Below are 26,699 nucleotides of genomic sequence, written 5' to 3' on the forward strand. Positions count from 1 at the left end.
TCTTTAAAAAGCGTTTTACTTTGGAAACAGTATTTGCCATGCACATAAAACGTATTTCAGCAGATAATTGTCATCAAATGCAAAGAATATAATTTTACCTGAGGGGATATTATTTTTTTCCAGTTATAAATTGACCATGTCCATGGATGGCACAAATGTTCCTCTATTTCCCCACAGAGCCCATCAATCGACCCTAGGGAATTGAATAGGAGGCACTGAACAGCTACCAACTGTCCAGTGCCAACATTTGGTGTATGCTGCAGGGGATGCCACATGGCGGTGACACAATTGGTTGAGAAGTTCTCTCTGCTTTTATTTCATTGAACTTTGGTACAGTTTAGTCAGAGAGACAGAGCTTGACCACTTTTTATGGACTACTGAAAATACTGGTACTTTTTAAGAGCAGATGTGAGGTTCTTCTCAATGGCATGCAGACACATCAGAGCCTATGCTTCTTCTCAATGGCATACAGACACATCAGAGCCTATGTTTCTTCCTAGGCACTCTTTTTCCCAAAATATTTTCTAGATGAGCTGGGGAAGATATTTGGATACGGATGGTGCTACAAAGAAAGAAGAAAGCAGCGAGCCTGCCAATGTCCTTTTTCTGATTTCTGTGCCGTATATTGATGATTTCCCACTGATCTGAGCAATGGCAGCTGTTAGAAAATTTTTCAGACATTCTTTTATTGAAACCTTTATGAAAAATTCAGGCAACCGGGCTTCTTGCCACATGTGACCACATTCTGCAAAGAGCTAGACTGTTTCCTTGAACACCCGACTATAAGCTACGTGATTGTCTGTGGTCAGAGCATTTTTCAGACACTGCCAAAAGTATGGGTGAGCCTGTGGATTTGAAGGCCACTCCAGGACAGAACTCCCACAGAGTCTCTTCCGGAGCTGAAGAAACTTAGACTTCTGCAGAGGCTTCTCCAAGAAAATCAAGATAATCACATCTACTTTTTCATCTATGAGCCTCTGATGGGACAGATAAAAGGCTACCTTAAAACTCTCAGTCTTTGCGTATTTCTGGGTCATCACAAACACTGTCTTTCTGCTGAGTTGTATGCTCTGGGAAAGATTTTCTAGAACTGGCTGTCCTGGTAGCCAGTCCCTTTCCTCTAGACACAAATTAAAATGTTTCTCTCTTGGGTCTTCCAGTTTAGCCACCAGCTCCTGCAAAACCCACTCCGTCACAGCTGAATTTTTAGTGTCATACACAATAAAAGCATCATAGCAAGACTCCATTGATTGCAGACGCTGGTAGCCCTTTATCTTGGCTTTCCAGAAATAGTAAATGTACCACATATCCCAGAAAAAGAGATGACTTGTTGTCATGACTACCATCAACAAGAGGACTGAAGCAATGGAAACTGAGAACAGAATTAGATTCGTGAGATCTAACTCACACGTATACAGATCCAAGGATATGACACTCTGACCTTTGTGTGCTCCTGGTCCGGCACAGGTCACTTCAGTGGCTAGGTGAGGAATAGTAACGTCTGTATGATTAACCCACCAGACAAACCACACAGCATCACAGTTGCACAGAAAGTGATTGCGATGTAAGAGCAACATATTCAGATGATTGAGGACATTTTCTGGGAAGCTAGTCTTCTGAATGACCTGAATCTTATTTAAACTGAGGTCTAGATAACGCAACTGAAAAGCATCTTCTAGAAAGTAATTTGTCAAATGCTTGATATGATTCTGCTTAAGAATCAGCTTCGTGAGATTTTGGGAACAGTCGGCTAACCTCTTAGGGACAGTTGTCAGCAGGTTGTGGCTGAGGTCCAAATTTTTTAGATGTTTCAGTAGCTGGAGTTTTTCCCAAGGGAAATGCTTGATACCATTTTCTGCCATGGAGAGGGTCTTTAGGTTTGGTGGCATTCCCTCAAACACCCCATGAGGCAAGGAACTCAGCGAATTCCTGGAGATATCTAATTCCTCCAATTTCAACAGATTCTTGAAGAAGCCCAAGTATCTGTTATCACCGTCTCTCCATAGAACATCCAAATGGTTGCCTCTAAATTCCAGAATTTCAAGAGAGTCGCTTTCCATGGTCCTGCTGGCAGAGGTAGAGATGTCATTGTCATTCATCATGAGTTTCTTCAGAGACCGTAGTTTCTTGGTGAAGTTCAGCATGTGAGTAATTCCTTCTGCTTGAAAGTAGTGACTGTTGCTACTTAAATCCAGAACTACCAGCTTGTGGAGCTCCTCAAAGGCTGTGGAGTAGAGTAAATCAAGTCGGTTGTTGGAGAAGTCTAGGTATCGCAGCTCTCTTAAGGGCTGGAATTCACTGCCATTAAGAGTTTGGCCAATGGTGTTTCCTGACAAGTTGAGGCATGTAAGGAATGAAAGATGCTGAAAATCAGAGGGCTTGATAAAAAATATATTATTTCTACTTAGGTCTAAGGTATGTTCATATGTGTGGCAGTCTTCATTAGAAGGTAAGTAAGTAGGCAACTCTTTGGTTTTGTTCCTGCAGCTCCGTGCATATTCATCATACCGGAAATAATGCAAGGTCTCAAGGACCTGGGGCCCATGGCGGTCTACAGAAGTTCTGGCATTAGGACAGGAGCCAAGTTCCCTTGGCTCTTCAGAAGGGGATATTTTATTCATCGAAAGGTCTATGAGTTTGAGGTTTTTAAACTGTTTGAATATGTTGAGGTCAGCAATTTTTATGAAGTTAGTGCCAAGGTCAAGAACTTCGAGACTGGAAACATTGTGCAATACAGAAAGGCTAGAGTTTTTCAGCTCTTTAAAGACATAGCCTTTTATATGCAGAGCTTTTAAGTTTCTCAGCAATGAGAGTGACTGTGGTAAAGTTATAGATGCATGGTAGACCTGCAGCTCATAATTGAAAGACAGATCCAACTGGACAAGGTTGGGGAGAAACATCAAAAATTTGGCCTCCTCAATTTCTTTGGCCAAGTAGTTTTGGGAGAGGTCTAGTTCTTGGAGGTTTCTCATGTTTTTAAACCATGCTTGAGGCACATGCTGAAGAGAGTTACTGTGGAGACGTAAAACTTTTAATTCTGTCAATGAACTGAAAGCATTGTCATGGATCTGCAAGGGGGAATTATTTTCACATGGTGTACACATATATGGGACATTGTAACAGCGAGGGCAATTTCCACTTAGGTCAAGAATTTGCAGTTGGTTGAGGTTATTAAAATCGTCTTCTTGGATCTTTGTAATGATGTTGTTATAAAGATAGAGTTTTATTAAATTAGATGGCAAAGTGGTGGGGACAGCTGTGACATTGTTATCTTTCAGCGAGAGAACTTTTAAATTTTTCATAACAAGGAAAGCATCCTTTTCGATATAATAAGAAACATTGCAAGGATTGCGATAATAACAGTTTTGACCCAGATAGAGTTCTTCAATGTTGGCCAGTTCTGTTAGATTCTCCTTTGTGATGGAGAAGATATTGTTGGCCTCGAGGCTCAGAAGCTGTAAGCTGGATGGGAGATCCTGAGGTATCTCTAGAAGTTGGTTTCCATCCAGATAAAGGGCTTTTAAGTCAGAGAGTCCACTAAAGCTTCTAGGTCTAATCTGAAGCCTTTTGGTACACACATTGACTTTGGACCCCAGTAGAATAGGTACACAGTTGCATCTGAAATCGATCTCTTCCAGATGGGTCAGCTTACGGAAGGAGTCTGGAGAAATGCTTGGTATGTGGTTGATGGTAAGGGTGAGGTTGGTGGTGTTAGTGGGAATGCCCTCAGGGATTTCTGTCAAATGCTTGTCTGTGCAGTCCACGGTCACGTAGGTCATTGTACTATCTTGATTGACATCACAAGGTAGAGTTTTAGGAAACCATCGAGACCCAAGGACTCTAGAAACTAAGGTCATATTTAAAAAGATAAAGATTTGTCTCTTTAGTGTCATTACTGGAAATACCTGAAAATAAAAGAAAGAATAAATTATTGTTATAAAATATACAGAGAAACAATTCAAATGTCCCATTTGCTTCCTCTCTTTTGGCAAATTATAAAAATAAATAGTTGTAGTGTAAACAGCACCTCTGGCCCTGTGACTGTCCTTATCAAACACTAAAGTTTTCAATAAATTGGTTTTATGTTTCGCTTGTAGAATGTCAGCTCTCTAACACAATATCTTAAAGCATTTTTTAATTTATCTATTTATCTTGTGTGAGTGTGAATATGTGCATATGCGTGCGGATGTGCACACACCATGGCAAGGTTGTGGAGGTCAGAGGACTTGTGAGAGTCTGTTCTCTCCTTCCACCTTGTGGGTTTTGCAGATCAAACTTTGGTCTTCAGGCTTGTTGGCAAGTAGCCTTACCATTTTAGTTACTGCTCTATTGCTGTGAAACTTCATGAGCAAGACAGCTTATCAAAGGAAGCATTTAGTCAGGTTCCTGTTTATAATTTCAGAGGGTTAGTCTGCTCATTAAGGCAGGAAGCATGGTAGCAGGCAGGTAGGCAGGACACTGGAACAGTAGCTGAGAGTGTTCATGTGTGATATGTAAACTGCAGTCAAACTGGCACTGGCATGGACTTTTGAAACCTCAAAGCCCACCATCAGTGACACACCTCTTTCAACAAGGCCACGCCTCCTCCAGCAAAGCCATACCTCCTAATTGCTCCCAAAAGTTCCATTAACTGGGAACCAAATGTTCCAACATAAGCCTATGGGGCCATTCTCATTCACACCACCATACTTACCCACTGAGCCATCTCCTTTGCTGTCCAAAAGAGCTTTTAAGATTCTATTTGTTGTTACATAGAGTGCTACAACAGAGAGGCAACAAACTACGAAATTTGGGGGCTAAGGGATGCTGAAATATATATACACTTGAGGGCAACAATGCACTAAGACTCTAGTATGGCTAATGCTTTCTTGCTAAGCCTTCCTTGGAATATATGCAAAAATGTTTCATGATTGTCAAGTCTCATAATATTCCAAGGACGAAAAGAAAAAAGCAATCCATTCTCTCTCTCTTACAAATTAAGACACAGCTCAGCAATAGTCACGGATTTTCGTAATGGCTTCCAATTATTTTTTTTAGGTTTATGAAAATATTATTTAATGTTGTCTTCCATTTTCCAAATACTGTTTCTTTGACAAATATACATAATTTATCTGGACTCAGTTCCTTTTTGAAACATTCACTTTAGATAAGGAATACAGCATGTTCTTGGACTTTTTCACCACATGTCTGCAGTAGTTTATGAATAATCACAAATACAAATTCTGCTGCAAGTACATCAGCCCTGACAATTTTCCATGCTCCTGATATTGAACTCCCATTGATATATTTGATAGGAGAACACCAAATTGCATTTCAAAGATGGCATACTATTGAATAAAAGTAGAAGCTTTAAATTTTATTGTCCAGGCGTATCCTCCGGCAACCTCAGTGGAACTCTGAAACACATCTTGCTCCAATACAGAGGGGACTTAAGAGGTGAGTGAAAAACCATGCAGAAGGACACCCCACTCTCTAGGACACCCACAGTGGGACAAAACCCCAGGCTCCTCCTCCAACTCCCTTGGCTTACTTAGCCTGCCAGAAGCAGAGTTCCCTGCAGGTAGGCTCTCCCATTACCCAAAGCCATCCATCAGACTCTGAAAATTACTAGTCCCATCCTACCCCCAAACTCCCCTATCCTCCTGCAACCTCGGTAGACCTCTGAAACATAGCTTTAAAATACTGCGTGGAACAAGAGCTTTTTATAATACCGAGGGGACATCTTCTGTAGCTTGCCAGTAAGAATCTATAGTCTTTTGTGCCATAAAATCAGGTGACCAAATAGCATCATGAGTTATTAAATGATGTACTCCTAACATTTATTTCAAATTTGAATAAAAGTCTCAGAATATTTATCATCACATGAAAAAAATAGCTCTGTAGGACAGAGAATATAAAGATTTTTATGCTAACCAGGTCATTTTACTACATGTGTTTAATCAAGAAAACATCTATAACAGACTCAAGAGATGATTAAAATTTATCAAGCAAATGAATTAAAAATTCTCTTGACAGGTTTATACTTTATTTATAAAATATTTTTTATTTACTTCTTTAAGAAGAACCATTAGCAGTTATAATTTATAGTAAATCATCCAAGTAGTTCATTGTCAAACTGCAAACAGAACAGAGGTCATGTTTCTTCAGAATCTCACATGGCTTCCAATTATTAAACATGTGCTTCTGCCATTTTGTAATCAGGGTCTCTCCTCGCATTCTTTTTGGAAGTCACTGCAGAAGCCACCTGCAAGATGCTTTCTCCTGCTTTCCTTGTGCACTGGGGTTTGTTAGGATTGCGAGTTTGAGACACCTAGTTTGAGGGAAAAACAGTTACATAAACCTTCAGGCAAAGGATTGCTTTGAGCTGACCATGCATCAGGATTTGAAGGAGAGCGCTATCCTGCTTGGAGAAAGTGGAGCCCGACCTTCGAAGGTTCTTTGTGAGAAAATAGGGAGAGAGGAAGGTGTACCATTGGGAAATGGGTCCAGGATTCACTGACATCACCATACTAGATTAGAGAAACTTGTTTTTTTTTCTTTTGTAAAATGACGTTTCTGAGGAGGGTGTTTGAAACATCTCAAGGACATTCTCGGATAAGGGGCTTCTGGAAGAGCATCGGGTCTAGTTAGTCTGTGATGTATCTGTTGGCCACTTTTCCTGCCTATTAGCCAGACTCCTTTTAGGGCTTTGTTGTCTGGAAGAGCCCATTTACAGGAAGCTGAGGAGCAGAGAGATGTCAGGGGAGGAAGGCTGCAGCTGAGTGTGGCCTGTCAGCTTCCTATAGTGGCTGGGCTGATCAAGAAAGAGACCGTACCTGGAAGGCATGGATTCTACTATATACTTTGGAAAGGTGTGTATAGCATCATCAGGGCACTGCCTGGGTGAGCCATACTCACATCAGCCACACTACTGGTAGAATGGAATGTTTAATAGGACTGAAGGAGACCATAGTTAATCATTGTGCTAAAACTAAACTAAGGACCTCTCAAGCAAAATGGAATATATAGACACCCATTTCGAAAGGCAATACTTGTGAGCATTTCAATATAGCACAGGTTTTCTGGTGATAAATGAGAGTCACTGAAGAGCTCTGCTGATCCACTGGTATCGAGGCAGAACGGGTTAAAGTATGCATGGTCTTGCTCTTATGTTTCAGGAGTTTGTTAGTACTTTACTCCTGAACTCTCTTTCAGATTTTCTAATACTTGTCCATGGGACGATGCAGTCTGCTTCTTTATGAACAGACTTCTAGTTCAACTATTGATTTTGTCCTGCCTCTGACAATCTATTATTAGTACCATCTAACAAACCAAATGTTTATATGCCTTAATTCCTCTAATAGGGAGAAAACAAGCCACAAAATTTTCTCCATCTTTCTCTTCCCTAACACGAGATCAGTGACTCTCATTCTGTGGGTCGTGACCCATCTAGGGGTCATATATCAGATATTTACATTAGGATTCCTAACAGAAGCAAAATTACAATTATGAAGTAGCAATGAAATAATGTTATGATGGGGAGGGGCCACCACAACATGAGGAGCTGTATTAAAGGGTTGCAACATTAGGAGGGTTGAGAATCTCTATACAAGTTATCACTTAAGTATCTCCTAGGGCATTTTGTTGTTGTTGTTTTGGTGGTGGTTTGTTTTTTACTCATATTTACATATCTAAACTTTGTGGGAAGGTGTGTCCTCTGCTTCTCTTGCAGGGCCCTCTGCTTTCTTCTTCATAATTAAAACCATTCATTGGAAGGCTGGGGAAATGACTCCTTGATAATGTGCTTGACATACAACCATGAGGCCTGACTTCAGGACAAAGGCTGATCCTTGGAGCTCACTAGTCAGCCAGTCAGTCCAGCCAATCAGTGAGTTGGGGATTTAGTAAGGGATCTTCTCTCAATAAATAATGTGGAGAGTAATAGAAAAAGACAATGTTGACCTCTGACCTTGACAGGCATGTGCCTGCTCATGGACACACACACACACACACACACACACACACACACAGTGAGTTTGGATGAGCTCATTCATTGTCTTTTTCAACATCCTGTTTGCTTTCCCATTTTTAGAGTATCTATCTTATTTTTATTTTATGTGTATGTGTGTTTGGGCTACATATATGTCTGTATATCATGGGTGTGCTTGATGCCTGCAGAAACTGGAGATGAAGACAGTTGTGAACCGTCGTGTAGGTGCTGGGAACTAAACCTGGGTCCTCTGGAAGAGCAGCCAGTGTTGTTAACTGCTAAGTCATCTATCTTTCCAACCCATGTTTTCCCAGTTTTACTGACACAATATTAGCTCTGACTATTCCAAATCATTGTCTCTAGGACCGTATTCTTTTAACCCACATTACCCAACAAGCTTTCCAACCTTCAACCATTATCCCACTGTACAATGTTTCAAATGATTTTCTTTTCTAAAATATGAACTTAGGATTTTTATTATGGACCAAAATATTGCCTGCATAGATTAACTTTTTAAAGATTTCTCTCTGTATCTGCATCTGTTTCTCTGTGTGTATGAGAGAGGGGGGGGAAGGAGGGAGGGAAAGAGAGAGAGACAGAGAGAGTCAACCTGTGTTTCCTTCTCTGTGGATTAAGTGTCTGTTTAGGTGCCTACAGAGGCCAGAAGAAGGCATTGGATTCCATGGAGCTGTTTCAGGCTGTTGTGAGCCTCTTGACTATTTCTAACTTTGATATTTTATCTCGCCCCAGTTAGGATAGTCAAGATCAATAAAACAGTTGACAGCAAATGCTGGTAAAGCTGCAGAGAAGGAGGAACCCCTCATTCGCTGTTGTTGGTCAGGCAAATTGGTACAGTAACTCTGGAAATCAGCATGGAGGATTCTCTAAAACATAAAAACTCATCTACTATATGACTCAGCTTCTTCACTCTTTGGCATATGCCCAAAGGACTCAGTATTCTGCTCCACAGACAATTGCTCAGGCTCGTTCATTGCTATCTTATTCACAATAGCCAGAAATGGAAACAACCTAAATGTCCTTCAGCACATGAATAGACAATGAAAACGTGAACATGTACACAATGGAATACTATTCAGCTGCGAAGAAAAGGGAAATCAGGAACTTTGCAGGCAAGTGGGTGGACCTAGAAAAGATTATATTGAGTGAGCTAACCCAGACACAGAAAGACAAACACCACATGTTTTGTATCCCATCTGAGGTTCTTAGCTCCAAATCTTCAGGTGTGAATATACCGTATGGAACAACCACAGAAAAAGGTACCATAGGTGGGCTGGGTGGGAGGGAAGTATCAGGATACAGGTGATATGAAGTGACAAATTGAATAATTGGGAAGGGACTTCCACCATGGAAGGAGAACAGTCAGTACAGAAGAAGTGAGTGAGAAATAATATTATACTTGTATGCAAAAGACTCAATAAATCATATTATTTTATATTTACTTGAAATTATAAACTATATATGTGTCTATATATGAATGTATGTCTATATATGAGTATATATGTTTGTGGTGGATATATATATATCCCACTTTGACTGACTATGTTCCCACAATATCTATAGGCAAAAAAGCAAACCAAACAACAACCCAGTACCCCAAACATGAAACCTCCTTTCAAAATATTGGTTAAGGTAGCCTAAAGGATACAGGTTATTGATGTAGCCCATGGTTGCCTTTCAGGGGTTGAAGGCGGACCCTATTGCTGAAGACACCACAGACTTAGGACACCTGACAAATATGACTGAAGCTAGATCTGATATTAAAGTCTCTTTTTTGCAGTCTAGCTTCCATGGGGACCAGAAAATTTTATGCAAACTGCCAAGAGAGGGAAGCAATCAAACATCCCTACCCAGCTGCCCATGAATCATGACAATGACCAGCCTGGCAAGACATGCATACAGGTGCAATAAGTGGCAATCACATATTAATGGCAACCAACGGCTGTGTAATTGGACTAATGGACCACTCAACAGGAGGGAAATTATGCCTGGTGCTGAAAACCTAGCCAGCTCCCCAGGGATAGCAAAGTCATGGCTGTTAGAAAATATCCATGACCACCACTTATAGCTAGACAGCACAATCCCTTACAATATTTTGAATCTTATCCTCACACTCTCAAATATCAGATCATTGTAGCTAGCACCCCTCATCAGAGAAGCTTCTCTTCATAGCAAATGGAGCCCATCACAGAAAATCAAAACTGGACACAATGAAGAGATCAACAGATAATTGGGAGCCTGACCCAAACTGCTACATTTCCATGACAGCTCCTGCATCTATGGCTCAGGGAACGCTGCAGGAGAGAGAGAGGCTCAGGGAACGCTGCAGGAGAGAGAGAGTGGGAAGACTCGGAGAGTCAGAATACTTGAAAAGTCGGCTGTGAAATAGTCTTTACCAGAAAGAGCTGCACAGAAAGACCAGAACAATGGCAATGTGAACATGAAAGAGAGAAAATTGTCAAGAACTAAAGGTGACTATTGATTACTGGGAGAAGGAAAAGGAGCCTCTTCCTGTGAAGAGTCCCTTATTGATTGTTTAATGCAAAGTTGTCAGCCTGAAAGCCACATACACAAAACAACCAAAATGAACTCAACAGGTTTATTTTTATATATTTATAATACACATAGGTACATAACAAATATAATTGAAGAAAAAGTGGCTATCAACTTGAGAGTGGGCAGGCATGGGAGGGGCTGGAGGAGGAAAGGAGGAGGAAGTAGCATTGGTCTGTTTTAAGCAAATACATTTTTAAAAAGAAAAAAGCTCTCTAAGGAAAGTCATAGACAAATGAAGTCAGAATTTCACTAGTGGTGGACTGGTGTTTAACAACCAGCTCCCCCCACCTCAAGCATACTCCCTCATTTGGTAAGTCTTGATTTGTTAGCATTCTCAGTTTCTTTTTTAAAAAATGATTATTTGTATTTTATGTGTGGGTCTACGCCACGTATGTAAGTGTAGCAATGCATGCCCACACTGCAGTAAGTACAGTACCCATAGAAGTCAGGAGATGCTATTGGATCCTTGCAAGCAGAGATACAGACAGATGAAAGCTGCCATGTGGGTGCTGTGATCTGCACCCTGGTCCTCTGGAAGAGCAGATATTGCTCTTAACCACTGCGCCATCTCTCTATCCAAGCATTTTTAATTTCAATCTTGGAAATATTGCCACCTGGCCTATCTTGGGCTACAAGGATGATGTTACTGAGTGATCAGCTGGGGATGGATGCATAGCCTTGCTCCTGTAATCCAGTATTTGTTGGGTCTAGCTTGCCGCTGGGCTTAAAACACACAGAGACAATGACTGTGAACTGCACCTCATGGTGCCGACATATTACAAACTCCAACACAAATTTAATCAGAAAGCCTTTCCACCTTCATTTCTCAATTCTCTCTCCCACCTGCCCACTCTTCTCTACTGCCACCTCCCCTTTCCGATTCGTCATTTGAGCGCCTGTGGACTCTGCCCTGGCTGCCAAACTCCTCTTCCTGCTTCCCCTCTTCTCCAGGATTCTTTCATCAAAAAGCACCAGAGCAGTCAACAATGAAGCAGATCAACTTGAGGGATTGCTAACTGCCCATTGAATAAAATACAAAGTCGTTCTCATTGTTTTCATTGCTCAGGGCCTGAGTCTAGTAGCCTGCTCTGACCTTGAATCCTCGCTTCCCTTTCACTGCGTACCAGCCATCTGGTCTGCTTTCTGTTCCACATTCAAGCCAAGCTCATCACCATGTGGCTCTTGCCACCTGCTCTTTCCTTTTCCTGACATTGTCTTTCTCCTCTTCCTGTGGTCAGGTCATTTCAACTTCTTTGGTATCTGCTCAATTGACATATCTTCAGAGAAGATCACCAATGATCTATGTACTCTCCCATGTCATAATAGTGATACTTATAGTACTAATAGTTAACTTAGGCAATACTTAGCACAGGCTAGGCAGCACTGAAATGTTGTGATCTTTACAATGCCAGCTAGAGATATACACAAGTCTTCAGTCTTTTATTTAAAGAGATTAAGAGTAGGAAGGTTTTTTGAATTTTTGATACTTTGGAAAGTAACATGGTATTGCATGATACCTATTAAGTCCTGGGGGCAGCAACTACTAATTTAAAACATAAACGTTTCTGCTACAACACACAGGGTTTTCAACTCTAGGTGGGATTTAAACAAGAATAGGTAGCTTTCCAGTTTAGGTTAAGATTCTCCTTCACATGGATTCAGTTATGTCTCATTGCTATGGAAGTGATTTGGGACTCTATATGGCATCTCTATTTTGTGGATAAGTCAGCTGAGACACAGAGGAGTGTCTGTGTTCTGTATTAGATTTAGCGGCACTTCACACAGTGAGATTTTCTTGCACGTAACTAGTGCTCCATTGTGTTGCTAAATACACAAGTGAAACAATGGATACATGAAGAAATTAATGAATATCAAAGTAAACAAAATACTTTTTTTTAAAAAAAAGACATATTTCCTGGTTAGATGGAAAGGTGGCTCAATGGTTGCTCTCCTAGAGGATCCAGGCTTGATTCTCAGCATCCCCATGACAGCTCAAGCAGGATTAAGAAGTCCTGCTTCTGAAATGCCCCGTTCAAACCCATCCTCTCACGTCCTGTTGTGCTGAGTTATCTGTAACTCCAGTGCTAGGTTATCTTAGACCCTCTTCTGTACTCTGTGGGCACTGCACACATGGTGCATAGTCATACATGCAGACAAAACACCCATACAAATAAAATAGATATAGAGTAACCAAGGGTCTCCTTAGAGAGTTCCTCACTGTGTATACTCCCACACTCAACATAGGTTTCCTTCTATCTCTTTTATTTGGCCAAGTCTTCCTCGTGGAAAAGGATTAAGAAGTCCTGCTTCTGAAATGCCCCGTTCAAACCCATCCTCTCACGTCCTGTTGTGCTGAGTTTACATGGACCTGTGGAGGGTGTCCTGGATTATGAATGAGAAAAACTGACTCCTGGTCCTGGTTTTGCTATACATTACCTGTCTTTGAGCCAGATCCTTTGCTTAGGAGACCTCCCACAAGACAGACCCAGGAACAATGTAGTGCACACCACGTACCAAGCCTACACCTCGGAACCAACACAATAGGCACAGAGTAGGCTGTACTTCAAGTGTTCCATAGCTAGTGATTGCCCCACGTATTCGGTGAGAAAAAAATTATGGGCAAATATTAGGATTCTACCTTATTAGCTACTTAAAAAAATCACTGTGGCAGCTGAAGGGGGGGTGTGATTTCTTAGGGCTTGCAGTGATGCTGGATTTCAGTTCATCACAGCTGTAAGTGCATCTCAGTCCATGTTGGTGGGAGTAAGAGGCGACTAGTCATATTGTGTTTGCAGTCAGGAATTAGAGGGGATAAGAAGTGGGGTGTGTCTATAAAATCTCAAAGCTCACCTCCTAGGGGACCTATTTTCTCCAGCAAGGTTCTACATCCTTAAGGTTATACTATCTTCCAACACAGAACCACCACCTAGTGACCAACACATGAACTTGTGATATACAATTCATGCCCGAACTATAATATCTACTGACTCACATAAATTCTTCCATTGCTGGTTATGGATTAGTTAATAGAAAATACACTGTTTGTGCACTTAAGAACCTCAAAATGTAATGGAGTGAGGAAAAACTATGCAAATCTAAAATACAGTGTAAAACTCCATTAGTTTTTCCAAACAAGATGCTGGCCCTTCTGTTATAGATAGTTTAAACACTTGTTGTTCTTATTCTATGGAATATTTTTATATTGTCAATTCCTTTAATTATTCTCAAAGTCTGAAGACATCTTTTCCCACTTTTCCATCTGACAGTGACAAAATTTGCATAACAATGTGTTAATTTCTCATAAGTACCCGGAAATCAGTAATTTAGAGCCACCATGTCAGCTCTACTCGGTGAAGTCACAAAAGAATGGATTTAGATATTCCAGATCACTCACTCTCTTGTCCTATAACCACAAACACATATTTCTCATTTGCACCATCAAAGGTGGCTGCCAGCAACAATGTCCACGTTAAGAGAAATCCTGTGGAAGTACATGGAAAGAAAGGGAACGATCTCCATTGTTTAAGGACAAGTTTCAGAAGTTGAGTGAGTGTCTGCCTTCCTCTAACATCCTGTTGACCCGAACTTGGTAACATGACCTCATGTATCTGCTCTGTTAAGAGTAATTGAATTCTGTCTGCACACATGAAAACCCAGTTTGAAACTATAGGGTTTAGAAATAGGTTGTGACGCATGATAGAGCTTGATTGTGGAATGTTGGCTTGGTCAGGCTGTGGAGGCTGAAAAACTAGTGGCTCACGTGATGTTGCCATGCATGGGCACTTGATAGAGCAGCTGTCTGTGCCGTGTTGGAAGGCAGGATATGTGCAGACGATGTTCACTCTTAGGGGGAAGGTTCGGCAGTGGTCACAAGGACAGGGTGTGCAGGAGGCTTTCTCCCTCTGGTTTAGCAGTTTTGCGTGTGAAAAAAAAAAACAACTAAGACAGAAGGTGGCCAGTCTTCAACAGGACTGGAAAGAAATAGAGCTTTGTGAAGAGAGATTTTTGTCTTTCTGCTCTCCTGAGTGCAAAGTCGATTACAACTTTCTTTAATTTGGAGCATGGTCAAGTGGAAAAAGCCAACTACTTCACCACAAACAAAGACAGACATAATAGGTAGAGAAAGGAGCGCCGTAGAGGAAATGAATGTCTGCTCACATACATTGTTTTTAAGTGCTTTCCATTATGCATTGCTAGCAGACAATGAAAGCCAGTTCGGGGCAGAAATCTGATTAAGAACGCTGTCTTGCCTTTGACTCACACAGCCTCGGGATGGATGATCCATTTGAGAGAGAAATACAAAGCACAGAAAGAAGACAGGACAGGGAGTCCTTAGGCTGCAAATGGTCTGGAACTGCTCTAATGTGATAGCCACAAGTCACTTTGTGGCTATTTCATTTTAAGTTGATCAAAATTCAGGTTCACAGTCACATTAACTGTAATTGAAGCCCTACCAGGCTTGTGGCTACTGTACTCCAGGACACAAATGCAAGACAGCATCATTGCAGAAGGTTCTGTGAGACATGGGTCTAGACCAGGAGTTGGCAAACATTTTACATGAAGGCAAATATTTTTGTGAATTCTGAGTCAGCCTAGGATATAGTGTGAGACCTGGTCGCAAAGAAACGAGTGCAAAAATAGATACTTGACAATAGTCTCATTGTGTAGGTATTTAAATAAAGACAGCATATAACAGATCAGAATTACCAGATCCAGTGTTAACAAAAACAGGTCATGGAACAGACTGAACCTTCGGGTCATAATGTGCAGGCCTCTAGATCTAGCATTGCTGCGCACCGCTCCCCCGTGTCTGCGCTCTGTGCGCTGGCACCCAGTTCGCGAGCTTCGGGCAAGGGAGCTGGAGGTTAAAATACACAATACACACACAGACAGAGAGACAGCGACACGGGTCATCCTTGAATTCCCCAAGAATGCCCTCTTTATTGTGTTCAGGGGCAGATTCTATAGAGATAGCCACACCCCAGCCAAACCCACCAGAAACCACTCTCCTGCCATCAGGAACTCCTGAAGGTCTCGTGCTCAGAGCAGCTGTAGGCACTCAGATCAGGGGATTACAAGAAATTCAGGATCTGGGGGCTCACTGCTCCCAACACAGCATGACACTAACTCTAAGCACATTCAATCCAAGTTCACAGCGGTTAAAAAGAAACAACTCCTCTTGCAAAGCCTAGAAATCTATTCGTGTCACTGATTTCAAAATGATGTCCAATTCCCAATTCCAAGGAGTGGATTCATTTCCAAGAAAGAGAGTAAAAAGCAGACGTGTCATCAGGTGTACAGGATGGGACTGAGGTGACCAAGATGCAGATCTTGCTCCCCTACCTATTTCTCATACGATCCCCATCTCCCCATACTCTCCATATCAGCGGGGAGCAAACACCTTTACATCCCCAAACTATGTTTTGTCTTTACATATACTCCATTGTAATGATGCCAGTCAGTCACATGATGAGTACAAGGGAAACATTTGCTAAGGAAATCAAAGTTTCAAACATTCTCAAAATCCCACAGAATCTCCACATTCTATTATCAGAACTAGGAAGGCTTTTGCCCTGAACATCAGATTTTTCTCTGTGTGTGGGATGGTGACTCAGTGTGCTTTATCATGGCTTCTCACCTGAGTATGGGTGAGGGAATATTAACAGGAGCATGGGTAACTTACCAGTCTCTACACCACTAAGGAAAATGTCTCCCCTTTCTTCACTAACTACTAACCGCCTATCCATCCTCAGGGGCGGGGACTGAACTCTTTCTGCCTCCAGGAGGGAATATTTATGAATCTTGTGCAAACTGAAGATCAGATTCTATCAAGAGTACAGGGAGAGATCAAGGAGCTGGGCCTCTAAAGGAAGGGGTTGAGCGCAGCTCGGAAGTGTCACAGGAAGGGCATGGAAGAGGATCGTCTTTAGGACTCCATCATTATCCCTGCTTCCAGCTCTATCTTTTTGAAGCTGAAAGTCCAGTGAGAGCACGGACTCCAGCTGTGTCATCTGGTAACAGGTAGAGCCAAGCAAAGGCTACCAGTACACATGTCCTGTGCTCAGTGATTGAGCGAGCTCAAGCAGAATTGGCCCTTAGAGCATTATAAAGCTTCTGAAACTTCTCTTAGCTTTCTGTGCAGGCTGCATTGCAAGCCTGGTACTTGGAGACAAGCCGCCTGCAAACTTTGCGCTGAGACTCCCGCCAGCAGGAACCTGAACTGGAGTGTGAAAGCTGGGCTCTGAGCAAGCAGCTGAGGGGCGGAAACGCACTGTCTGGACAGAGCCTTTCTAAATTTGTAATTAAAGGGAAAGTGTGCTTTTCTGAGACCTCCCAATTCAAAAGATCTTTTGGAAAGCAGGTTAAAAAAATAGAAAATATTTCCTGATTGTCATGGAAATTTACCTTTTTTAAAACACTGGGAGGGATTTGTCTCAAAAACATGTCAGTTTCAATTAACGTGATTTTCAAATTTAAAGCCAAGTCCCTCTGCCTCTTTCTTTGTCTCTGTGTGTGTTACAAATCACATTGTTTTCTTTTGCTTGCTTTGGGGAGGGGAACAATGAATGCTGAAAGACATATATCTTTCAGTAATTCCATTTCTAAAATGGCATAGTACCCGTGACATGGGCCTAGCTTTGATAATGAATCACAGCTAATTACACATGCAAATGTACTGGGTAAATTTGGATGCTTAATTAGTGAGGTAATTATGGTTGAAGTGGAAATACGCAATTTTCTATGCACAGGTGTTTCTATTCTCTCAGTAAATCACCTCGTTTGCTAAAATGGAAAATACAGAATTCATGTGGCGCAGCCACAAATCATTTGTATGCGTATGAACACACTCTCTCTAATGGTTGCCTTTTATTCTTTTTGGGTTTTTTTTTTTTTTTGGTTTTTCGAGACAGGGTTTCTCTGTGGCTTTGGAGCCTGTCCTGGAACTAGATCTTGTAGACCAGGCTGGCCTCGAACTCACAGAGATCCGCCTGCCTCTGCCTCCCGAGTGCTGGGATTAAAGGCGTGCACCACCACCCCCTGGCTCTGCCTTTTATTCTTAGCATGTGCCAGGTAAAATAGACAGATCATTTAGATAACATCACTAATTCTTCATACGGAAGTTGAAAAAGGCACATAAATATGCCTGGTTTACTGAGGAAGACCCAGAGGCCTGCGAGGCAATTGCGACCTCAGATGCCAACTCAGTTATGATCGATCATCTGCAAGTCACCTCACGTAGTTACAGTAAACCCACTCAACACAACTTGTGTTTGTATTTTTATTAATTTCCTTTTGGATTAAATTATTCCTGGTACTCTAATGTTTCAGACTGGTTTTATTTACTATTGTCTGGGGGAGAAGAGGAGGAGACTTTTCATAGGAACAATTTGCAAGTATTTAAAAAGTATTCAAGCCAGGCCCAGTAGTGCAGGGTTATAATCCCACTGTTTAGGAGGCTGAGGTAAGAAAACCATAAGTTCAAGTCCAGCCTAGCAAACTTAGCCAGACCCTGTCTCAAAACAAAATCTAGAGCAGAAGACTGTGGATGTGGATCTGTAAGAGAGCTTGTCCTGGGTTCAATTCTTAGTACTACATCGAAATTAAAAGAAAAAAAAACTATAGAAAGTATTCTTATGTTTGGGATGAGTCTGATTTGAAAGGGAAAAACAGAAAAACTTGTTGGCCTCAGCATTTCTTAGGAATTTCATTCTCTGCCCAGAAATGCTGCCTTAGGCATTTTATGAATTTATAAACTAAATTCATAAAGAAGGGAACTCTATAATCATGTTCTCACTCAACAAACACTACTCGTAATGGAGTCAGTGCTAGACAACATAGGAGGGGAGGAAATGAGTCAGGTCTTCATCCCTACCCAATTAGGAAGCAAAGGCCTCCACTGCTGGCTTGCCCAAAACCCATCTGTTTCTCTAAAGAAAAAAAATTATATATTAATGATACATAATAGTGGGTTTCATTATGACATTTTCTGCATTGTATAATTATTTTGATTATTTTACCCCTCCTACTCCCAGTGATCCACAGTCCTTCTTTCATACGTATTTATATATGTATGTATGTATGTGTGGAGAGAGCTGGCTACATCTTATGCACAGAGCTCTCTTTGCCTCAGGGAAATCCATGTGAGGGGAAAATTAGAGGTTATGGGACAAGGGCTGCCAGGCCTGCATGCATTGCTGTTTGGCTACCCTTCAAACAGAAGCCAGAACAAACAGGTCTTCCAAATTGCAACAACCTCTCTACTCAGGTGCATAGTTTGTAAAACTGCAATTTTTTTCTATTCTTGGGAATTTTATACATGAATGCAAGGAAATAGTAATCATATCCATCCCTAGTTCTCCCCTTGAACTCTATCACATCCCTTGCAGCATGTCCCCTCTTGATTTAATGTAACTATTTTTTTTAAAACCAGTAAATCCAGTTAGCACTGCCTATATGTTCACGGTGCCAGAATATGTGGTTCCAGCTGCTGTAGGAGAAAAGATCTCAGTGATCTTACCCAACACGGTACTCGGCATGCCACAAAACCACCCTTCCTGGGAAGATGTGTTATAGTGTTCTTTTTTTTTGGTTGGATTCGAGACTTATTCCACATGAGGTAATTTCCTGCCTGATACTGTAACCATGGTCTACTGCTCATGGCTGCGGAAGCCACACTCCCTTGTGTTGAAGTTGCTATTTTTATCTTCCTAAATGGTCATGTTGCCAAAATGCCTTGCAAATATTCATGTTTCTACTCATAGACTGGTGTTGCTCTCAGCCTAGATCAGCGAAGCTTCTGCTTGCAGTGGGCAGCGATCAATTCAGAGGTGAATAATTGACCAAAGTGATGAGACCAAGAGCACAGATGCATAGCTTTAGTGGTAGGACCCAAGCTTGAATTCAGATCTGTACTGGCTGGGTTTGTGTGTCAATTTGACACAAGTTAGAGTCATCACAGAGGAAGGGGCCTCAATTGAGGAAATGTCTCCGTGAGATCCAGCTGTAAGACATTTTCTCAAATAGTGAATGATGGGGGAGGGCCCAGCTCACTGTGCGTGGTGCCACCCCTGGGCTGCTGGTCTAGGTTCTACAAGAAAGCAGGTTGAGCAAGCCAGGGGAAGCAAGCCAGTAAGCAGTACCCCTCCATGGACTCTGCATTAGCCTCTAGAATCCTGCCCTGTCTGAGTTCCTGTCTGGACTTCCTTCAGTGGTGGATAACAGTCTGAGAGTATCAGGTGAATACTCCCCACCCTGCTTATTGGTCATGTTGCTTTATCACAGCAATAGAAACCCTATCCAAGACAAGACCCAAGCCCTCTTGATTTTAGACCACCATGAGTTTCCTACTCAACTTTCACAAGCATAAATATATGACTAGTAATTGCAAGCAACCGTTACCAAATTGTACCCAAATTCATGCTTTGCAAATAGTTATTTTTATCTTCTAAACATTGCTCATGCGTGAGGTGTGGCTGTAATCTGAGGCATGGGGAGGAGATGCATGTCCCTTCGAACTATTTGATGGTGAACCATGAGGAAGTAGAGTTGAGCGATTTGTGTTTCTGTGGCTTAGGCTTGCTTTTGCAACTCATTGTACGCTGCAGGCTGTTCTCAAATTCTTGGTAGCCATCATGCCTTAGCTTCTTGAAGCAACTCCTTGGAGTGTAATGGTGGTCTAAACAAATGAATTTTACTCTTCTGGAGATGAAGTTCTCTAGACGCAGAAACATGCACCTCTTCCAAGTTGTCTTAGAAGTTAGATGGTTAGTTTTACAGAGAAAGAAAGTTCAGTCTTTATATCTGATCAGGGATGTGGGGGTGGAAACATGACCATAAAAATATGGTGGCTTAGACAGGCACCCCTCAAAATTTAACCTTTGAATCAATATTTGTGAAAGGGAGAAGATTCCTACATAGATATTAAAAGGAAAAGCATCCAAGACAGAGAGAAGCACCTTCTACAAACATTCCAGCATGGAGACATTGTGGAGCAGTCACACAATAGCCAAAGGAGGAGGCTAAGGAAAATAGAAGATGAAGTCAGAGAGGGAGCCCAAGGCATATCCAGCCTCCTTGGGATGCTGGTCTGTGTTGTGAGTGGGATTCAGAGTCACTGCATGTTTTCAGATGACTGGAAGCAGATGTTAATCTTTTAGAGCGGTGTGGAGAACAGAGGATGAAGGGCAAATGGGCAAACATGGAGACAAGTGCAGATGCTGTGAAGGAGGGAGATCAAGCAGAGACCAAGATGACAGTGCTGGAAGTGATGAGAACTGGCTGTGTACCCAAGAGACTTTGAAGGTACAACGATTTCTAAGTTCCTAGAGGAATATAAAGTATCGAGCAGCACACACATTTCGAGGGATTTCCTGTCAAGAGGAACAAAGACCTAGCCAGCAGTTGTTTCTCTCTTTCCCACACTCTTTCTCTCCCTACTCCCTTTCTCCCCACTTTGGAGTCTAGTTAAAAGTCTTTCTGTACTACAAATAGTGTATTACAGAGATCACAAGGAGAGGAGCCCCCACTGCTCTGGACCCGAAGCTGTCAAGACTCCTAGGTAGTTCAAAGCACAATGTCTGCCTGCCTCTGCAGAAAAAAGTTAGTGTGAAGATTACCCAGCCAAACCCAGGCAACCCCTGACCCATGACAGGAAGTAGCATAGACTTGTCTTGTTTGACGCCTTTCCTTTTGGAGGTAATCTATGGCTCAGGGATAGGTTATGAATGGTACAGGGTGCAGGACCTAAGACTGAGGATGCCTTAGATAGGTCCACAAAGGGGAGATAGAGAAACGTTCTCTTCTAATTACTTTGTTTTCTTAGCGGAATGGGAAACAAGGTAATTAACTAAGAGTGATGTTGGGAGATGAGATGCTCAGGTTTAGAGAGAGAGGAGTGAGTGGAGACTTGTCCAACAGACCATGAGCTGAACATAGGAGGAGGTATATTGTAAAGGACAACTTGGAGCAGTAAGGACACTCCAACCTCAACAAAACTGACATTTTGATGCATTAAACCCCATTTTAGTCTTTAAAACACACACACACACAATTTTTACACAGCTATTATGGATTAGATGATTGGGTTGATTTCATAAAATATCACAAAATGGAATTCAAGTTGAGATTCACAATTCTCCTTTTTCTCCCTCCCTCCCTCCCTCCCTCCTTCCCTCCCTTCCTCACTTTTTCCAACCATCTTACTCTTACTTTCTCTCTCTTCCCCTCTCCTTTTTTATCCACGCACTCAATCAACTTCCGAGAAAGCCAGCACAGTGGATCTCCTCTAAGCTACAGCATGTCACTTTTCAGAGCATGGATTTCCTTAACTCAACTACTTCTGCGACCTCCTTTCAAAACCCCAGAGCAGAATAAATTTAAATTGCTTGTGTCTAAAGGCAATGTTGTAATTCACTTGCAGGGAGGGGAGGAGCAAGCAGGGAAAGAGACAGAGGGAGGGAAGGAGTGAGGGAATTCAGTGAAGCTGTGGAAGGAACCCTGGGGATTTTACACCCCATTGGGGAACTTGTGGCAGATGGGCATGGGTGATCCAGAGGTGATAGGAACCTGGCTGGAGAAGAGAGGCACATGGAGTAAGGGAGGAGGAGGAGGAGTGGGCAATCATTGTTGGAAGCCCTTGAATTTGACCTGGACTTTTGGCTAAGTTGATATGACACCAAATGGTGTGCTAATGAGATTTGTAAGAAGCAAATCTCACTAGGAGTGGCCCAGGAGCTGAGAATAAGGGAAGTTGCTGTTTATAGACTGAGATCTTGCTAGACATTCCCCTAATAATAGATTTATGACCCAATATCTTCTTTTCCTGAATTTTGAAATATTTCTATTCATAGGCTAATTTCTGCAAAAAGGTAGATTCCATGGCTTATCAAATTCCCATTGCACAACAAAAAATAAAGTTCATGTCCAAGGATGTTACCCTCTTTTTTTAAAAAGCACACTCATTTTTCTTTTAAATCATACACTCGCTACCATTTCAGCTTCAGGTTTGAAACTAAGAAAATGAAATGATGTACGGCCTTCAGTAAATAGACACTCAGCAACTACTATCTTTTACAGTCATCAAAGACCACAAGGCATTAAACGGAGGCAGCCTTCAATTTTATTATCTCCTTGATTTCCATAAACCACAGAGTGGAAAACTGTTTCTGCACAGAGCGTTTTAGACTCTGTAGGTCATACAACTTCTGCCACCATTTCCTTCATTGACTAGTTGATCATTGTAGTCCAAAAGCAGCTGTAGACATGAACAAAACCACTATTTTGTGAGCACAGAGATTTAAATTTAACTTTGAGGTATAGTGAATTAATAATTTCCCTTGATATGTTTCAGTTATCTACGTGTTTGTTTAACAACACTGAGGATTGAACCCAGTGCCTTTGTGCATGCTAGGCAAGTACTCCTCCACTGAACTACATTCACCTCTAGTAAATAACCTTTCATCCATTTTCATATGAACAACCCTAACTAAGTGGGCTGCACATGGAAAAAAAAGATATACAAGAAAAAAAAGGGGACTTGAGGAGGTGTGTTTCACTGGAGTGGGAGGGAGATGAGAGAGGGCGCTGGAGGGGTGAGTGACTAAAATTCGTCTGCACATGTATGAAACCATCAAGAACTGAAAATCACATGTATGAAACCATCAAAAACTGCAAAAACACAGAAAGACATTCTTAGTTTTTGTGGTTTACAAAACTGACAGCTTGGATATGGCCACAGTTATTCAAACTCAGCCATAAACTTTTGTGAAATTATGAGATAGAAATAATCTGTTTTGGGGGTGCAAAGAGGCTGTCTGATTAATTTGGAATAATATGATTTTTTTAATTCCACCAAGAGCTTCCAATTTTTAAAATAATTGTATTTAATTAGTGTATTAAGTGCTTTGTTGTCCCTTTATTTAACCATGAAAACCAATAGCTGTAGTTAAAAGTAAAATGTTTCACTTTTAAAACTAACTGTTTAGCCACTGTAAACAGTTTGGTATTTTTCCTTCTAATATTGATTGACTTTACATCTATTTCATGTAGTGAGGAACATGTTAGTAATAATCAGGGCTTTGCCAGAGGGGAGATTTGGTTTTAAAGCCTGGGTCTGCTATAGAAGAACTCTTACTTTCAGGTAACACTTTACCTATAACTGCCCATTTATAAAATAAATATAATGGGAGCTGAAGACATGGCTCAGCTGTTACAAGCACTTACCACAGAGTTCAGTTCCCAGCACCCACACCAGATGTCTCATAACTACCTACATCTCCACTTCCAGTGGGTCCTACAGTCTGTCCTTCCTTCAACAGGCACCTGCATGCACAGTGCACACAGACTCACACAGCCACACACACACTAACATAAACATATAACAAATAAAACGAATCTTTAGAATAATTGTAATTCAGGGCTGTTCTGTGAAATTAGAGTATATGACACTCTTATTTGTAGAAACCATAACTATAGATTATCCAGTGTTTACTAAGTATCCTGCACTTGTCTAGTGTGTGCATTGAAAATATCAGTACATCTAAAACTAAAACAAATCAGTAAACATACAGATTTTACAGAGTTCTACTTTGCCTTTTAAATTAACATTACACTCTACCTTCTTAAATAATTCAATACTCTTGATTTGATGATTCTATAACATTTCACTTAATAAGTATAATAATAATGAACAAACCTTTCCCTCTCATGGGACTTGAGCTGTTTCCTTTGTCTTGTCGCGTATACCATTTTGGCAAATAGTTCACCCCCCAAATGGCCATCCTTAACTAGATATTCTAGAAGTGGAATTTCCGGATTAAAACCTAATAACATGACTATTGCGAGGACTGGATATTTTCTATGTACTTTTGGACCTTTTGTACTTCTTTTGAAAATTGGTTTTATGATTTTTTTTCATGGTCAAGCACACCAGTTTCCCCTTAGTTCTTAAATAGAGTGATATCATAAGGAAGCCCATATTTGTTGAGTATCAGCTGGGTGAAAGCACATAGCAGGCTTCGCTTGGAAGAACAGAGCAATCTTAGAGCCCCAGTTTCAGGCGTTGGCCTGCAGGGACCATGTTCTCAAGCTCTTTAACCTCTCAAGGCCCAGTTTCTTTATCTGAGCCCCAGATCAGCTTTGGAGTCAGAAAAGAGTGCGTGCGGCTTGGCTTACAGTAAGTGGCCAATGGATTCAATTTTGTTTTTCACCAACTTCTTAGCATGCCACCCTTAGGGGGCAAAGATAGATGTGGGCATGTGTGTGCATTAAAAGAGACATCTGGGTTTCTAGGAAATGAAACTCAAAACAGTTGCTTCCTTTGTAGTAATGTGGCCCCATGGGTAATGCTTCATTAGACTTTAGAAATTGAGTTTGGGGCCAATGTGATGAGCTGGAAATCACAGTGCGCTGCTAATGAACACTCCTTTATAAAGTCTGGCGTGGGTGAAAAACTCATTTCAGAAGAAGCTTTTCCTGATTTGCTTTGGGCCTACCTCATTACCACTTGCAACCGTTTTGAGCGAATGTATGGTTATTTGCATGCCGCTGTGGCTCTGTAAGATGCCTATAAAGATATCATAACGCTCACATGGTTAAAGAGACTGACTTCCAAGAGACTGGGGGGAAGTGCGCAGAATCTCCCAGCAAGGCATTATCAGACTCTCTTTGACTCATTTTAAACCCTAGGCCTCTGGGTGGATTTTTGTGGCCATCTTTGTTTTGCCTGACTGGAGCAAGGATCCTGCTAAGTCATTGCATTGAGATCCTACCCTTGTTTAGGATTACACTCTCACCACAACTTCCCTACCTCCTGCCCCCATCGGGTCTCGTGGCATCTCTCACTCTCCTCATTTCCCAGGAGACTGTGCACCATCCTGGCCTGCCTCCAACAAGAACTCTGTCAAGCCACTTTAGTTAGAATTCCCCCCCCCACGTGCCTGAAGTTTCCTCTTAGTAATTTTCCATCCACTGGTTGCCACCCATCCTATGCTTTAAAGTCCCACTTGTTCTGGCTGTGTACAGAATTGAGTCCAGTTGCATCCTGGGGCCTCTTCCCCTGGTCTGCTAGTCCTGATAATCCCATTTCATCTAATCACAAGCTCTGGGCATATTTCATAGCAATAGAGCATGGATGGGGGCCCCCAAATCCTAGTTATACGTGTCTCCAGACTCCACCCTTTCTGTGCAGTCACTCAGATATGGGACAGTCACAACATATGGTAGAAAAAACACTGCATTAAAATCACTTCAGCAACCTATATGCCTTAACAGATCAAACTGGAGACTAAAAACAGAATCCTCAATTCAAAGATCTACTCTTGCTCGCTCCAGTATGTGTTTAACTTGTGTGGGAAGTTGGTCAGAGCAAGCAATAACGAATCTGAAATTATGAAATACTACCTTGATTCATCTTGATTATGAAATCTCTCAAAGTAGCCTCTCCGAGGAAACAACCTGGCAAGGGTTTTGCTCCTGCGCTACATCTCAATCCCTGAAGAATCTTCAAATATTATTCTCACCAATTGGGTTCAGTTCTCACCACAAGATTACCAATGGCAAATTCAGGCTCCAGTAGCTGTGCTTACCATTTTCAGTTTTCCTTCAAAATGTGGAGGAGAGCAGAGGCGGAGATAAACCAGGATCAGCCTGAGACGGAGCCAGTGGCGTCAGCTGTGAGAAACAGAGACATCAAACATGACACTTCAAAGGCAGCAAAAAAATATACTGTAGCTTAAAGACATGCTGGAAACATTGTTTAATAAATGTGATGTTGAGAATACTTAGTTATTTCCTTGAAGTTAGAAGCAAGAAGGACAGACTCCAGGAGACTGTTTCCAATCTTACTAAAAGTCTGTCTTCGAGGAATTGACATTTTTGGACTACAATATTATTTGCGTTGATTCTAAAACATTTTTTTTTTGCTTATGACTTGGATTCCTTCCCGCCCCTTCCCCACTCCCTTGCAACAGCACATCCATCTACTTACTTAAATTATCCACATGTGTCGCAGTGCTTAAAATACCTTTCTTGGTGGCATGGAGTAGTTCCGTATGAGGAGTCTTCTAAGAGAGAGAGAAGGCAACAGGAGGCACAGACTCACAGAGGCTCTGAGCTGCAGGTTCTGGGATTTCCAAGTACAAAATCGAGGCTCGGTAGT

General features: G+C 41.6%; 1 protein-coding gene across 1 annotated transcript; it reads right to left on the minus strand.

Annotated features, from left to right (window-relative positions):
- Tlr7 (toll like receptor 7) lies at positions 1-26,699 on the minus strand. Its single transcript, XM_075957791.1, has 3 exons — positions 26,529-26,699; positions 26,128-26,212; positions 1-3,905 (listed from the first exon to the last, which is right to left on the minus strand). Exons 2-3 carry the CDS (start codon positions 26,128-26,130, stop codon positions 756-758), a joined length of 3,153 nt encoding a protein of 1,050 aa, XP_075813906.1. The 5' UTR covers positions 26,131-26,212; positions 26,529-26,699; the 3' UTR covers positions 1-755.

This window comes from Microtus pennsylvanicus, chromosome X (assembly GCF_037038515.1).
Source record: "Microtus pennsylvanicus isolate mMicPen1 chromosome X, mMicPen1.hap1, whole genome shotgun sequence".
Taxonomy (NCBI): domain Eukaryota; kingdom Metazoa; phylum Chordata; class Mammalia; order Rodentia; family Cricetidae; genus Microtus; species Microtus pennsylvanicus.